This window comes from Pongo pygmaeus, chromosome 16 (assembly GCF_028885625.2).
Source record: "Pongo pygmaeus isolate AG05252 chromosome 16, NHGRI_mPonPyg2-v2.0_pri, whole genome shotgun sequence".
NCBI classification, from domain to species: Eukaryota; Metazoa; Chordata; class Mammalia; order Primates; family Hominidae; genus Pongo; species Pongo pygmaeus.
Window position 1 is genome coordinate 49,791,563 of NC_072389.2, and position 12,388 is coordinate 49,803,950.

The window sequence follows — 12,388 nt, forward strand, 5'->3', positions numbered from 1 at the left end:
GTTTAAAAGACATAGATCTTTCTATTTCATTGCCTAGTTAATTGGCTAGTCTACAGATTACCTGGAAAAAAGTTGTTGTCCCCTTAACTTGGTATAACTATTCTGCCACAAGGGTCCCTTCCTTCTTGGAGACAGTGCCAACAGTGCCATTTAAGACTCTGGGCCGTCTGATCTCCTTCACTTACTGCTGTGGACTCTCCTTAGGGGAATGTCGGGCGCTTCTTCCTCAAGCAGCTCAGCACTTTGTAGGAGAGCATGGATCTCTGGGTGCAGATCCTCCATACTAGCTTCCCCTGAGGCCAGTGCTCTGCAGTGCAATACCAAGGCGACATCTCGATTATAAAAATGAAAATACCGGCATACTCTACTTGCTTCGTGCACACAGCCATCATCCAGTAGGTGCCCAATCAAAAAGTTTAGTGACTCCTGCTCTTTCCAATCCAGTCTATTCTCACATGTCTCTTTGGATGGAAGGCTGTTAAGTTCTAAGTATTTTGATGTGTTCAGAGCAGCCAACTTGGAGAAGGAAAACTCACTGGCTAAACTATCAAAGGAAAGTTCACCACTAGTTGAGATCTGTCGAGAAAATTTGGGCTCTGTTTCCTCCTGATTTCTTCCAAGAGTGTGCTGGGTGATGCGGCAGAGCCAGATCTGCTTTTCCAGCTCCTCCAGCTTGTCCAAGGGCACCATGTCCTCCTGGGCAAGCCAGTGCCCTGACAAGGTGAGCAGCAGATGGCGCTCCTCAATGCTGCTCCATCCAGTTGGGTGCTCACATGCCACATGGGCCTGGGTTGAGAAAAAGGAAGACGCTGCTTTGCTTGAAATTGAATTTTTCTTAAAATTCTCATGGCATTTTTTCCAGAAGTCAATTCTTGCTTGTTTTAGTGACCACTGTTCAATGTGTTTTAGGGTCTGCATTTCCTGTGTTATCTGTGAAATTTAACAAAGCAGATTTTAGCCTTTCTTGGATAAAAAAGTATCATAAATGCTAATGTTCCCTAAGTATATCACACTTGTTTGGACAGGGTCTCAGTCTGTCACCCAGGCTGGACAGCAGTGGTGGCGATCACAGCACACTGCAGCCTCAACCTCCTGGACCCAAGAGATCCTCCCACCTCAGCCTCCCAGGTAGCTGGGACCACAGGTGTGTGCCATCATGCCTGGCTAATTTTTAATTTTTTGTAGAGACAGGGTCTCCCTATGTTGCCCAGGCTGGTCTTAAACTCCTGGGCTCAAGCAATCCTCCTGCCTTGCCCTCCCAAAGTGCTGGGATTATAGGCATGAGCCACTGCACCTAGCCTTATCATACTTGTTAAAACCAAATCAAATCAGAAAACAGAGATTTGGCTACAGATGACCCTAGATCTTTTATCTGGAAAGTTATGGTATGAAAAACAATTCTTGATTGATCTCATGGAATGGGGTTTAAGTGGAAGCCCCCTTATATTTAATTCTATTCAAAGGAAAATAGTTGTAGCATATCCTACAAATGTTACATTTGCAGCACCCATTTCTCAATAATGGGAATTGTAGGCTCATCCATTTCTGAAAGTAATGTGTGTGTCAAAAGTAAAAAAAAGCCTTATCTCCTATAAATTATACATCTCATTTGATTTACTGTTTAATGCTGATTTTAAAAGCTAAGATTTTAAATAACTTAAAAAGACCAATGAGGCTGGGCGCGGTGGGTAATCCCAGCACTTTGGGAGGCTGAGGCGGATCACGAGATCAGATCAAGACCATTCTGGCTAACACAGTGAAACCCCATCTCTACTAAAAAACACACACACAAAAAATTAGCCGGGCATGGTGGTGGGCGCCTGTAGTCCCAGCTACTCGAGAGGCCGAGGCAGGAGAATGGCATGAACCCGAGAGGCGGCACTTGCAGCGAGCGGAGATCGCGCCACTGCACTCCAGCCTGGGCGACAGGCAAGACCCCGTATCTAAAACAAAAAAAAAGACCAATGATACCTCTTTAATAACCAAGTCGTCCACAGGTAACTCAGCTAATTCTGCTACCCTCCTGGCCAAAGCGAATTGTCCATCTGTCTGCAGTTTTTCCAAAATAGATCTACATTCATGCTGAAAATTCTCAATGCTGTAGCTGGTAATAATTGTATGATTAATGGCTATGGATGTATCCTTCAAAATCTGGCAAAGGACGCAAAGCTTTTTAACATCTGGACCTGTGCCAAAGAGAAGAGGATATAAACATTTAGTCAATAAAACGCCACTACAGCATTTCAAGAATAATACATATCAGGGGGGAAATATACGTGTTTAACATAGTAATGTGGTTAAAGGGAAAATAAAAAGCTGTTTTTTTTTTGTTTTTTTGTTTTTTTGAGATGGAGTCTCACTGTCACCTAGGCTGGAATGCACTGGTGTGATCTCCACTCACTGCAACCTCCACCTCCTGGGTTCAAGGGATCCTCCTGCCTTGGCCTCCTGAGTAGTAGGGACTACAGGTGTGCACCACTACATCTGGCTAATTTTTGTACTTTTAGTAGAGATGGGATTTCACCATGTTGTCCAGGCTGCTCTTGACCATGCCCGGCCAAAAAAGCTATTTTTCTACTCTGGTTGACTAAGAGAGGAAGCCATAAGGTAGCTGTATACCAAAAAAAATGGTCCTGCAAAATTGTTAGTGGTAAAGTCTGACTGAACTTGCTTGTCATATAGTAAGAAGTGCTACAGATTAATGGCTGGGCGCAGTGGCTCACGCCTGTAATCCCAGCACTTTGGGAGGCCGAGGTGGGTGGATCACTTGAGGTCAGGAAAGACCAGCCTGGCCAATATGGTGAAACCCCTCTCTACTAAAAATACAAAAATTAGCCAGGCATGTGGTGGCACACGCCTGTAATCCCAGCTACTCAAGAGGCTGAGGCGGGATAATCACTTGTACCTGGGAGGCGGAGGTTGAAGTGAGCTGAGATGGTGCCATTGTACTCCAGCCTGGGCAATAGAGTGAGACTCTGTCTCAAAAAGAAAAAAAAATACTGTTAGAGATTAGCACATGAACTCAATCTACACATCTGGCTTTATATACAGGGCAGAGGTTGGTGGTCTTCAATGTAGTAGAAACACAGTAGGAAGATTTTAGTCATTCAGACTGGTCTCTCTCTTTCTGGACTTACCTCCTACCTTGCTCAAATTTGTCTGATTTAGTGGTCATTTGTTCATTCAATGCAGTAATCATGTGGATCAAGACAGAGAACTTGTAGGACAGTTAAATCTCCAACTGGCCAACAGCCTAGGCTCTAATGTGGCACATTATATTCAGAATGAAGCATCACTTGCACCTCTAAAATTTATCTACTTAACCTAGGGAGACCTAACTGAGCTCCTCCTGATGTCCCTTGGAAATTATTAGTAACACTAAGAATTCTTGGCCAGGTGCAGTGGCTCACGCCTATAATCCCAGAACTTTGGGAGACCAAGGCAAGAGGGATCGCTTGAGGCCAGGAGTTCAAGACCAGCCTGTGCAACATGGTAAGACCTTTGTCTCTATTAAACAAAAACAAAGAATTCTCTGCCAACAATTTATGTGGCTGGGTTTGCTCCCTTTCCCAAACAGTCTAAGTAGAGTCTATGTGTGTCCTACCATAAGAGAGGGGCATGAGAAACATTCCACAATTCCACAATTTCCAATGCCACCTGCTGGGCAGCAGTCTGATTTAGGTAGTTCTGGGGAAAGTAAGACACCCTGCACAATCATATAAAACACGTTTTTAAAGAACATATTCCTGGCTGGGCACAGTGGTTCATGCTTGTAATCTCAGCACTTTGGGAGGCCGAGGCGGGAGGAGTGCTTGAGCTCAGGAGCTTGGGACTAGCCTGGGCAACATGGCAAAACCCCATTTCTAATAAAAGATACAAAAATTAGCCAGGTGTGGTGGTGTGTGCCTGTAATCCCAGCTACTCAGGAGGTTGAGGTGGGAGGACAGCTTCAGCCTGGGAGGCAGAGGTTGCAGTTGCAGTGAGCTGAGAACGTGCCACTGCACTCCAGCTTGGGCAACAGAGCCAGACTGTCTCAAAAAAAAAAAACAAACAACGTATTCCTGTTCTCTAAGCAAATAAATGTTAAATACGCACACATAGTAACACAATTTCTAAAAATATAAAAAATTATAGAATAAAACTATTATAGTTATGTTTAACAATGTAGTCAATTCTTATAATTATTCAAAGATAGATTATGGCAAACAACAGGAAATTCATTTTTGAAAAAAATTATTACTACAGATCAGTGAAAACACCTATATGTTAAACGGACTTATCATTTGGTCTGCACAGTAACTGGTAAGTGCCATCTTATATCCACTACATTTTGGAAACACCTCTTTTTCCTTTTAGTCATCAGATCCACAGCCTGCAACAACTGGCTCTGAGCTCAGGATTCTGTCAGTGTTCTGTGAAAATCTGAGCTCTCCAGCTGAACATCTGTGAGTTTAAATGTGAGAAAATAACCCTAGTAGCTAAACTGTCAGAATATAGTATAAAAGAACAACATTATCATTCAATAAAAAACTTGAAATTATCAAACAAGTGGAAAAGATAATAAGGCAATATTTGTTTGATTCAATCAGCAACAAGTTTAGAGACTGCCAACATCTTGAGGAATCTGCAAAAAAAAAAAGAAAAAAAAAAAACAAGCACAATTTTCTCTGAAACTTTAAAAATGAATTGTGCATTTCTGAAATAGGGTTTGTGACCCTAAGCAATGCTAAGGTTACTTGCCATAGAGAAGAAGATAGTGACAGGGTGTAGGAGTTCAGTCAGGGTGGTGGGAAAAATTGTAGAGGAAAAACTATGATAGATAGTTATAGGAAATATTATATGAGAATAATTATATATTAATATAGGAAAAATTATATAAGATAGTTATAGGAAATAAACACAAACCTTCTCAGAAGGCTGGGCAGTTTGCATAGCTTCAGTGACAGATTTGGCTGAAGGCAGCCTAATCCTCTTTACCTTTAGTTGATAGCAAAAAAGCAAATAACAAGGGAATGTGGGGAAGTATATCTAAATAGCTTGTTTACTCATGTGGTCCTAAGACCAACCTTTGATCAACTGCGGGTGCATAATTGCTCTCTACTCAGGGGATCGGCAATGTTAATTACCGTCTAATGGTGTTTACTCAAAACCTTTGCCATTTAATCTGTACTAAATAAATGCAAACTTTGCCAGCTTACGAAGCAATGCTCCAGACTCAGAGCACAGCCCCTTAGCCGGACTGACAGGCAAAATATCTCTGTCAGTGTATGTCTTGATCCATCGCTAGGTCAGCGTCTGTGGGTTGGACCCCCAAAACAGGGTAATGTAGAAGCCAGCCAGGAGGAAATGTGGCTATTTGGTAACTGCTTAGAATGAGATGATTGGTTATATTATTTATGTTTTATGCTGTTGTATTATTTCTTGAATATTTTAACCACAATTTAAAGTTCTCTGTAACTTCTTTACTCCCAGTTGTAGACTGTAAGTTAATGTTACATGCATTTTAATTTCCTAACTACCCCTCTAAAGTATTTTCAAGATTAAGAAAGCTAACTTCTTAATAGCAACTTAACTGTAAGGATTGTCTTACCATCAGAGAAGAGATGCTCTCTTTCAACAAAGAGCTGTAAAAGCTTCCCCAGCTCATACTGGGTCTTACACTGCTGTAGCATAAGCTTCAAAAGGAAACACACCTGATCCTCCAGCCACATAGCAGGGATGACAGGGTGGACCTTTGTGGCTGCTGTGTTAAGCTATGAAAGAAAAAAAGAGGCTTAGGGAAAGCAGTTTCATGAGAATAGCAAATCAAAACCTCCAAATCTGGGAACCTCTAAGAAAGCTAAAATTCCCTCAAAAGCCATTGCCTGTCATGAGGTGCTTACTCAGTTCCTTTCCAAATGGCAGGAACTGGTAATGGGGCTCAGAGGACTGGCAAAAACAAGCCCTCCTCAGCAGCTTTGCACATTGTCTCTTTGTGGAAAGTTCTGGTATAGAGCTGCATGTGTGAAAAAGATGGGCAAGAGTCCTAAAGACTGAATGCTAACTACAGAGTTAATGTCAAATATTCCTACTTAGTGACTGTCAAATTAATAGCCCTTTGAGTTGCTGTGAAGTTAACCCGATGTTTCACTTAGCAGCTTCTTTGTTTTTATTTTATTTTTTGAGACGCAGTCTCGCTCTGTCACCTAGGCTGGAGTACAGTGGTGCAATCTTGGCTCACTGTAACCTCTGCCTCCCGGCTTCAAGTGATTCTCCTGCCTCAGCCTCCTGAGTAGCTGGGATTACAGGCACGTGCCACCACGCCTGGCGAATTTTTTTGTATTTTTAATAGAGATGGGTTTTCACCATGTTGGTCAGGCTGGTCTTGAACTCCTGACCTGATGATCTGCCTGCCTTGGCCTCCCAAAGTGCTGGGATTACAGGCGTAAGCCACCGTGCCTGGCCTAGCAGCTTCTTTAAAGAGGGATGTAGGCCTGCCCTTGAATCCAGAGGATTTTAAATTCACATTATAAAAACCGCTTAGAAAGACGTGCCTAACATTACTTCGCTAGTTCTACCACTTTGCTTGTAGTTTATTCTTGTTAGAGAACGGTCTCAGTTAAGAAGCTTGGATTTACATCATTTCAACTGAATGCTAAAAATATTAATAGGAAGATGAATTCAGGTGGCAGGCTGCATTTCTACAAGTAGGTGTGGCAAAAGTATCTTCTAGGATGCTGCAGGAAAAGGCTGATTTCAGAGGAGTGGTGCTTTCTTACCTGATGCTGCTGCTGCTGTTTTTTTTTTCTTTCCTTTGTGCTGGTAGAGAACAGGGTCTCACTATGTTGCCCAGGCTGGTCAAACTCCTGGCCTCAAGCCATTCTCCCCCCTCTGCATCCCTAAGTGCTGGGATTACAGCTATGATGACAGCGCCCGACAGATGCTTCTTTTGTGACTTTATTCCTGATTTTTACTTTGGTTCTTGCTTCGTATTATTTTTGGAAGACTAATATTTGGTTCTCAGTCACTATAGTCTCGTAGTTCACTCTAGACTTCATACAACATAATCACAAAAAATACTGGGCGTTTTCGTGGAATAGAAACTTAACTGCCGGGTTTCAAAAAATGTATACGTTAATAGGCACCCAAAACTTATAATTCAGTACCTCTGTGCCTAGTGCTGAGTGAGGCCCTAGTCTTGGCTGAATACTTCCTGTATACTTCTGAACACACTATAGAAGTCACTCTGAAGGTAAGTTTAACATGCAGGGCTTTTTGGCTGTGATGTAGGTTTTAGAAGACAATATTCCCTTCAATAGAATTCTCAAGACTGCCAAGATCTTAAATTAAGGAATGGTTTATAAAATCATGTGTCACATTACCGCTATCTTCTTACCTCTATTTGGAATGAATTTCCTTCTCTACTCTCTTTCCTATGCCCTATATGGTCCTCCCTGTCCATTTCTCATCCTCTTCTCTTAAATTCCAATACGACTTACCTACTGGTAAGTAAAAAGATCATTTTGCTTTTGCAGCGTCTCCCTTAATGCAAAGTTGTTTAAGGGAATTATTATGAGAAAGAACACTGGTAGTCAACTCACTAAATTATTACTATTCCTGCTTAGACACTGTTCCTGAATGTTTTCTATTACCATTCTGACTGGATTTTGAGTTTAGAAGAACAAAAGTTATATAATACTTCTATTCTCTTTCAAAAAATATTTCTCTTCTTGATTCTTTATCCTCCTGAGTGTCCTTGTTAAAATTAGCTGGGATTAGGGCAGTAGTCCTTAGTCTTTATTTAATTACTTGTATACCTAAACTCTGTTGCTCTACGAAGAGGAACTAATGTGAACAGATGATGGAACTGGTTAAGCTGGTCAGGCAAGAATAAGAAGATACCTGGGAGGTAGCCAACTAGCCATAGGGAGTAATAAGCTAAGGAAATTAATGTGCCTATTTTCCGCGGTTTTAGAATCCTAGGCATATTCAAATAACTGATTTGGTATTTTCAAATATATAACTTTCAAATCTTCATTACAGTGAAGACCAATGTGGCCAGACATGGTGGCTCATGCCTGTAATCCCAACACTTTGAGAGGCCGAGGCGGGAGGACTGCTTGAGGCACGGAGTTCCAAACCAGGCTGGGCAACAAAGCAAGACTTCTTCTCTATAAAAAAAATATTAAAAATGATCAGGTGCAGTGGCTTATGCCTGTAATCCCAGCACTTCAGGAGGCTGAAGTGGGTGGATCACTTGAGGTCAGGAGTTTGAGACCAGACTGACCAACATGGTGAAACCCCGTCTCTACTAAAAATACAAAATATTAGCTGGGTGTGGTGGTGGGCACCTGTAATCCCAGCTACTATGGAGGCTGAGGCAGGAGAATCGCTTGAATCTGGGAGGTGGAGGTTACAGTGAGCCGAGATCATGCCACCGCACTCCAGCCTGGGCGACAGAGCCAGACACTGTCTCAAAAAAAAAAGAAAAAAAAAAAAGATTAAAAATTAGCCACGCTACTTGGGAGGCTGAGGCAGGAGGATCCCTTGAGCCCAGGAGTTCGAGGCTGCAGTGAGCTGTGATCGTAACACTGTGCCTGAGTAACTGAGTGAGACACCAAGTCTTTAAACAAAAACAAAAAAGGCCATGCATGCCAACCAAGTGCAGATCAGTGAGAAAGAGCACCATAATTCCAACTTACCGTTTCAAGGCTCTTCTGAAACTCCAGAAGTTTAGCTTCAGCTTCTTTATAATTCCTGAAGAACATACACAGTTCATACATCTCCATCACCAGTAGTAACGGGGAATCCTTTGACAAAGTTTGAAAAAAATTACAAAATTTTGAACTTAATATTTTTTCAATGAATAATGCCAAATAAGAGAATGTTAAAAATGCTATTAAGGCAGGGCACAGTGGCTCATGCCTGTAATGCCAGCACTTTGGGAGGCCAAGCCAGTGGGATCACCTAAGGCCAGGAGTTTGAGACCACCCTGGCCAACATGATGAAACCCCATCTCTACTTAAAATATAAAAAAGTAGCCAGGCATGGTGGTGCATGCCTGTAATCACAGCTACTCCAGAGGCTGAGGCATGAGAATCACTTGAACCTGGGAGGTGGAGGTTGCAATGAGCCAAGACTGTGCCACTGCATTCCATCCTGGGTGACAGAGTGAGACTCTGTCTCAATAAATAAATAAATAAATAAAATTAGCCAAGTGTGGTGGCATGTGCCTATAGTCCCAGCTACTCGGGAAGTTGAGGGAGGATCACTTGAGACCTAGAGGTCGAAGCTGTAGCTATGATCACATTACTGCCCTCCAGCCTGGGCAACAGAGCAAGACTCTGCCTCAAAAAAAAAAAAATGCTATTAACAATAGCTTCACAGATTAAATCATGTACGTTAAAAAGAAAGTTAAATATATTTTCTTTTCCTTTTGGAAAAATGATACTCAGGCTAGTTATACCTACTCAACAATCCATTTTCTGTCTATTCTATACTTGGCCTATTGCACACAGGCAGGAAGCATTCCACTAGATGGTGCTATGACACCTTTATTATTATTTTTAATTTATTATTTTTTTGAGACACAGCCTCATTCTGTCGCCCAGGCTGGAGTGCAGTGGCATGATCACAGCTCACTCACTACAGCCTTGACCTCAGGTGATCCTCTCACCTCAGCTTCTAGAGTAGCTGGGACTAGAGGTGCGTGCCACTGTGCCCGACTAATTTTTGTATTTTTTGTAGAGACGGGGTTCGCCGTGTTGCCCAGGCTGGTCTTGAACTCTTGGACTCAAGTGATCCATCCGCCTAGGCTTCCCAAAGTGCTGGCATTACAAGTGTGCGCTAGCATGCCCAGGCATAACATTTTAAACACACACACCTGGATAATCTGCTCTACTGATCCACCTTACCTACTGTTGCCTGTGGCACTGATTCATACATTTTATTGTTGTCAATGGGAGTCGCTCAGTCAGATAATAGGAGTTCTGAATTAGAAAGTATGGCTCTGAACTGTAAATACACCACTTACTAAAGTATTTTGAGACCTTGGGTAAGTTACTTAAGTTTTGTGAGCCTTGATTTATTAGTCTGTCAAATGAGAGCAACATCACTTCATAATACCTTTTTTTTTTTTTTTTTTTGGGACATGGTCTTGCTCTGTCACCCATGCTGGAGTGCAGTGGCGCGATCTTGGCTCACTGCAACTTCCACCTCGCGGGTTCAAGTGATTCTCGTGCCTCAGCTTCCCAAGCAACTGGGTTTACAGGCGCATCCCACCACGCCTGGCTTTTTTCTTTTTTTCCTTTTTTTGTATTTTTAGTAGAGATGGGGTTTTGCCATGTTGGCCAGGCTCATCACAAATTCCTGGCCTCAAATAATCCGCCCGTCTCAGCCCCCCAAAGTGCTGGGATTACAGGTGTGAGCCACTGTGCCTGGCCCATAATATCTAATATTATTTTCACATAGGATTATTGTGAAAACTCACTAAAATAATGTATAAAAAGCACCCTGATGCTTGGAGCGGTGGCTCACGCCTGTAAATCCCAGCACTTTGGGAGGCCAAGGTGGGAGGATCACGAGGTCAGGAGATTGAGACCAAACTGGCCAACATGGTGAAACCCCGTCTCTACTAAAAATACAAAAAATTAGCTGAGCGTGGTGGCATGCGCCTGTAGTCCAAGCTACTCGGGAGGCTGAGGCAGGAGAATTGCTTGAACTCGGGAGGCAGAGGTTGCAGTGAGCCGAGATCGTGCCACTGCACTCCAGCCTGGGTGACAGAGCGAGACTCTGTCTCAAAACAAAAACAAAAACAAAAAACCATCCTGGGCTAGGTGTGGTGACTGATGCCTGTAATCCCAGTGCTTTGGGAAGATGAGGTAGGAGGATCACTTGAGCCCAAGAGTTCAAGACTAGCCTAGCCTGGTCAACATGGCGAAACCCTGTCTCTACTAAAAATGCAAAAAAAAAAAAAAAAAAAAGCCAGGCATGGTGGTGTGTGCCTGTTTTCCTAGCCACCTGGGAGGCTGAGTTGGGAGGATCACCTGAGCCTTGGAGGTTGAGGCTGGAGTGAGCCTTATTATGACACTGAACTACAACCTTACAACCTGGATGACAGAGTAGGACCCTGTCTCAAAAAATAAAATAAAATAAAATAAATAAATACGACTTTGCTAAGTAAATGGTACTTTTTTTTGTTGTTGTTGTTTTTGAGACGGAGTCTTGCTCTGTCATCCAGGCTGGAGTGCAGTGGCACGATCTTGGCTCACTTCAACCTCCACCTCCTAGGTTCAAGCAATTATCCTGCCTCAGCCTCCCAAGTAGCTGGGATTACAGGCCCACGCCACCATGCCTGGCTAATTTTTGTATTTTTAGTAGAGACAGGGTTTCACCATGTTGAACAGGCTGGTCTCAAACTCCTGACCTCAAGTGATCCGCCCGCCTCAGCCTCCCAAAGTGCTGGGATTACAGGCGTGAGCCACTGTGCCCGGCCAGTAAGTGGTACTTCTAATATTATCATCATCATCTGTTGTTGCCTAAAAAAAATCCAGGGATGGAAATAAGAAAAAGCCAAGAGGGGATATGCTGAAGTAACCCCTTAAGCTCTGGAAAGAAGTGAAGCAACTATCACTACCTTAAAGAAAAGGTGGAAACCTCTGATGAGAGTTTTGCTCTTCTGTCTTGTTAATAATGTTCTCCAGATGACTGAAAGATCCTCAAGGTTCCAGGTATGGTCCTCTGTTGAGTCCTGAATGTGTCCCATTGCTTCAGTTGCAACACTGTCCTCCACAGAAGTGATGATCCAAACACAGAGACAAGAAATGGCACTGGCACCCTGCCACGGGACAAATAAAATAACAACTAGGCCTGGATTACCTGGCAAATGTACAAATACTACAGATGGATATTTCCTGTTTAGAATAAGTCACCCAACTTAATTAGTTAAAATGGCTTGAAAAGCCTTCAAACATGAAACAAACTAATGAGCAACCAAGGGACTGTTCTAAACTGTCCTGCAGAGGGTTGCAGGTCAAAAGACCAAGAAGCAGACAGAAGGGGGTATATGTGAAAGTCAGGGAAGTACTAATCATAAGAGAGTAGGACTGCCCTCCACTGATCTGCTGATTAAAGGACTGTCTGGAATGTCCCTCTTCCCTGCTAAAGAAGGCACTAAAGAAACAGTTGTGGTCAGTCCGCCAAAGCGTCTTTCTCTGACTGCCAACCAGGAACCAAGGCTCTGATCACTTGAGTTCACTGAATGTCAAGGCACAAGAAAGTACACTAAATGGCCCAGAGCCTAAGCTAGAGAAGCACAAAATGTTGCAGTGAACTTGGAAACACATGCTGGAACCTCACTGTCATCACCACCCCACTTCTGATTATCAGCCTTTCCTGTCCCTCATCACTT

General features: G+C 42.9%; 1 protein-coding gene across 5 annotated transcripts in view; it reads right to left on the bottom strand.

Moving 5' to 3' along the window:
* The window catches only part of SPG11 (SPG11 vesicle trafficking associated, spatacsin), a 101,926-nt gene that overhangs the window by 21,156 nt on the left and 68,382 nt on the right, over positions 1-12,388 (bottom strand). For all 5 annotated transcript variants that reach the window (XR_010123811.1, XR_010123812.1, XM_054452000.2 and 2 more), the window contains 5 exons: positions 11,615-11,815; positions 8,682-8,789; positions 5,591-5,753; positions 1,972-2,186; positions 186-930 (listed from right to left, as the gene is read on the bottom strand). Coding sequence is in view for 3 of the 5 variants with exons in the window: in XM_054452000.2 (XP_054307975.1) it covers positions 186-930; positions 1,972-2,186; positions 5,591-5,753; positions 8,682-8,789; positions 11,615-11,815 (1,432 nt within the window). In the remaining 2 variants the exon portion in view is untranslated. The remainder of the gene's footprint in view (positions 1-185; positions 931-1,971; positions 2,187-5,590; positions 5,754-8,681; positions 8,790-11,614; positions 11,816-12,388) is intronic.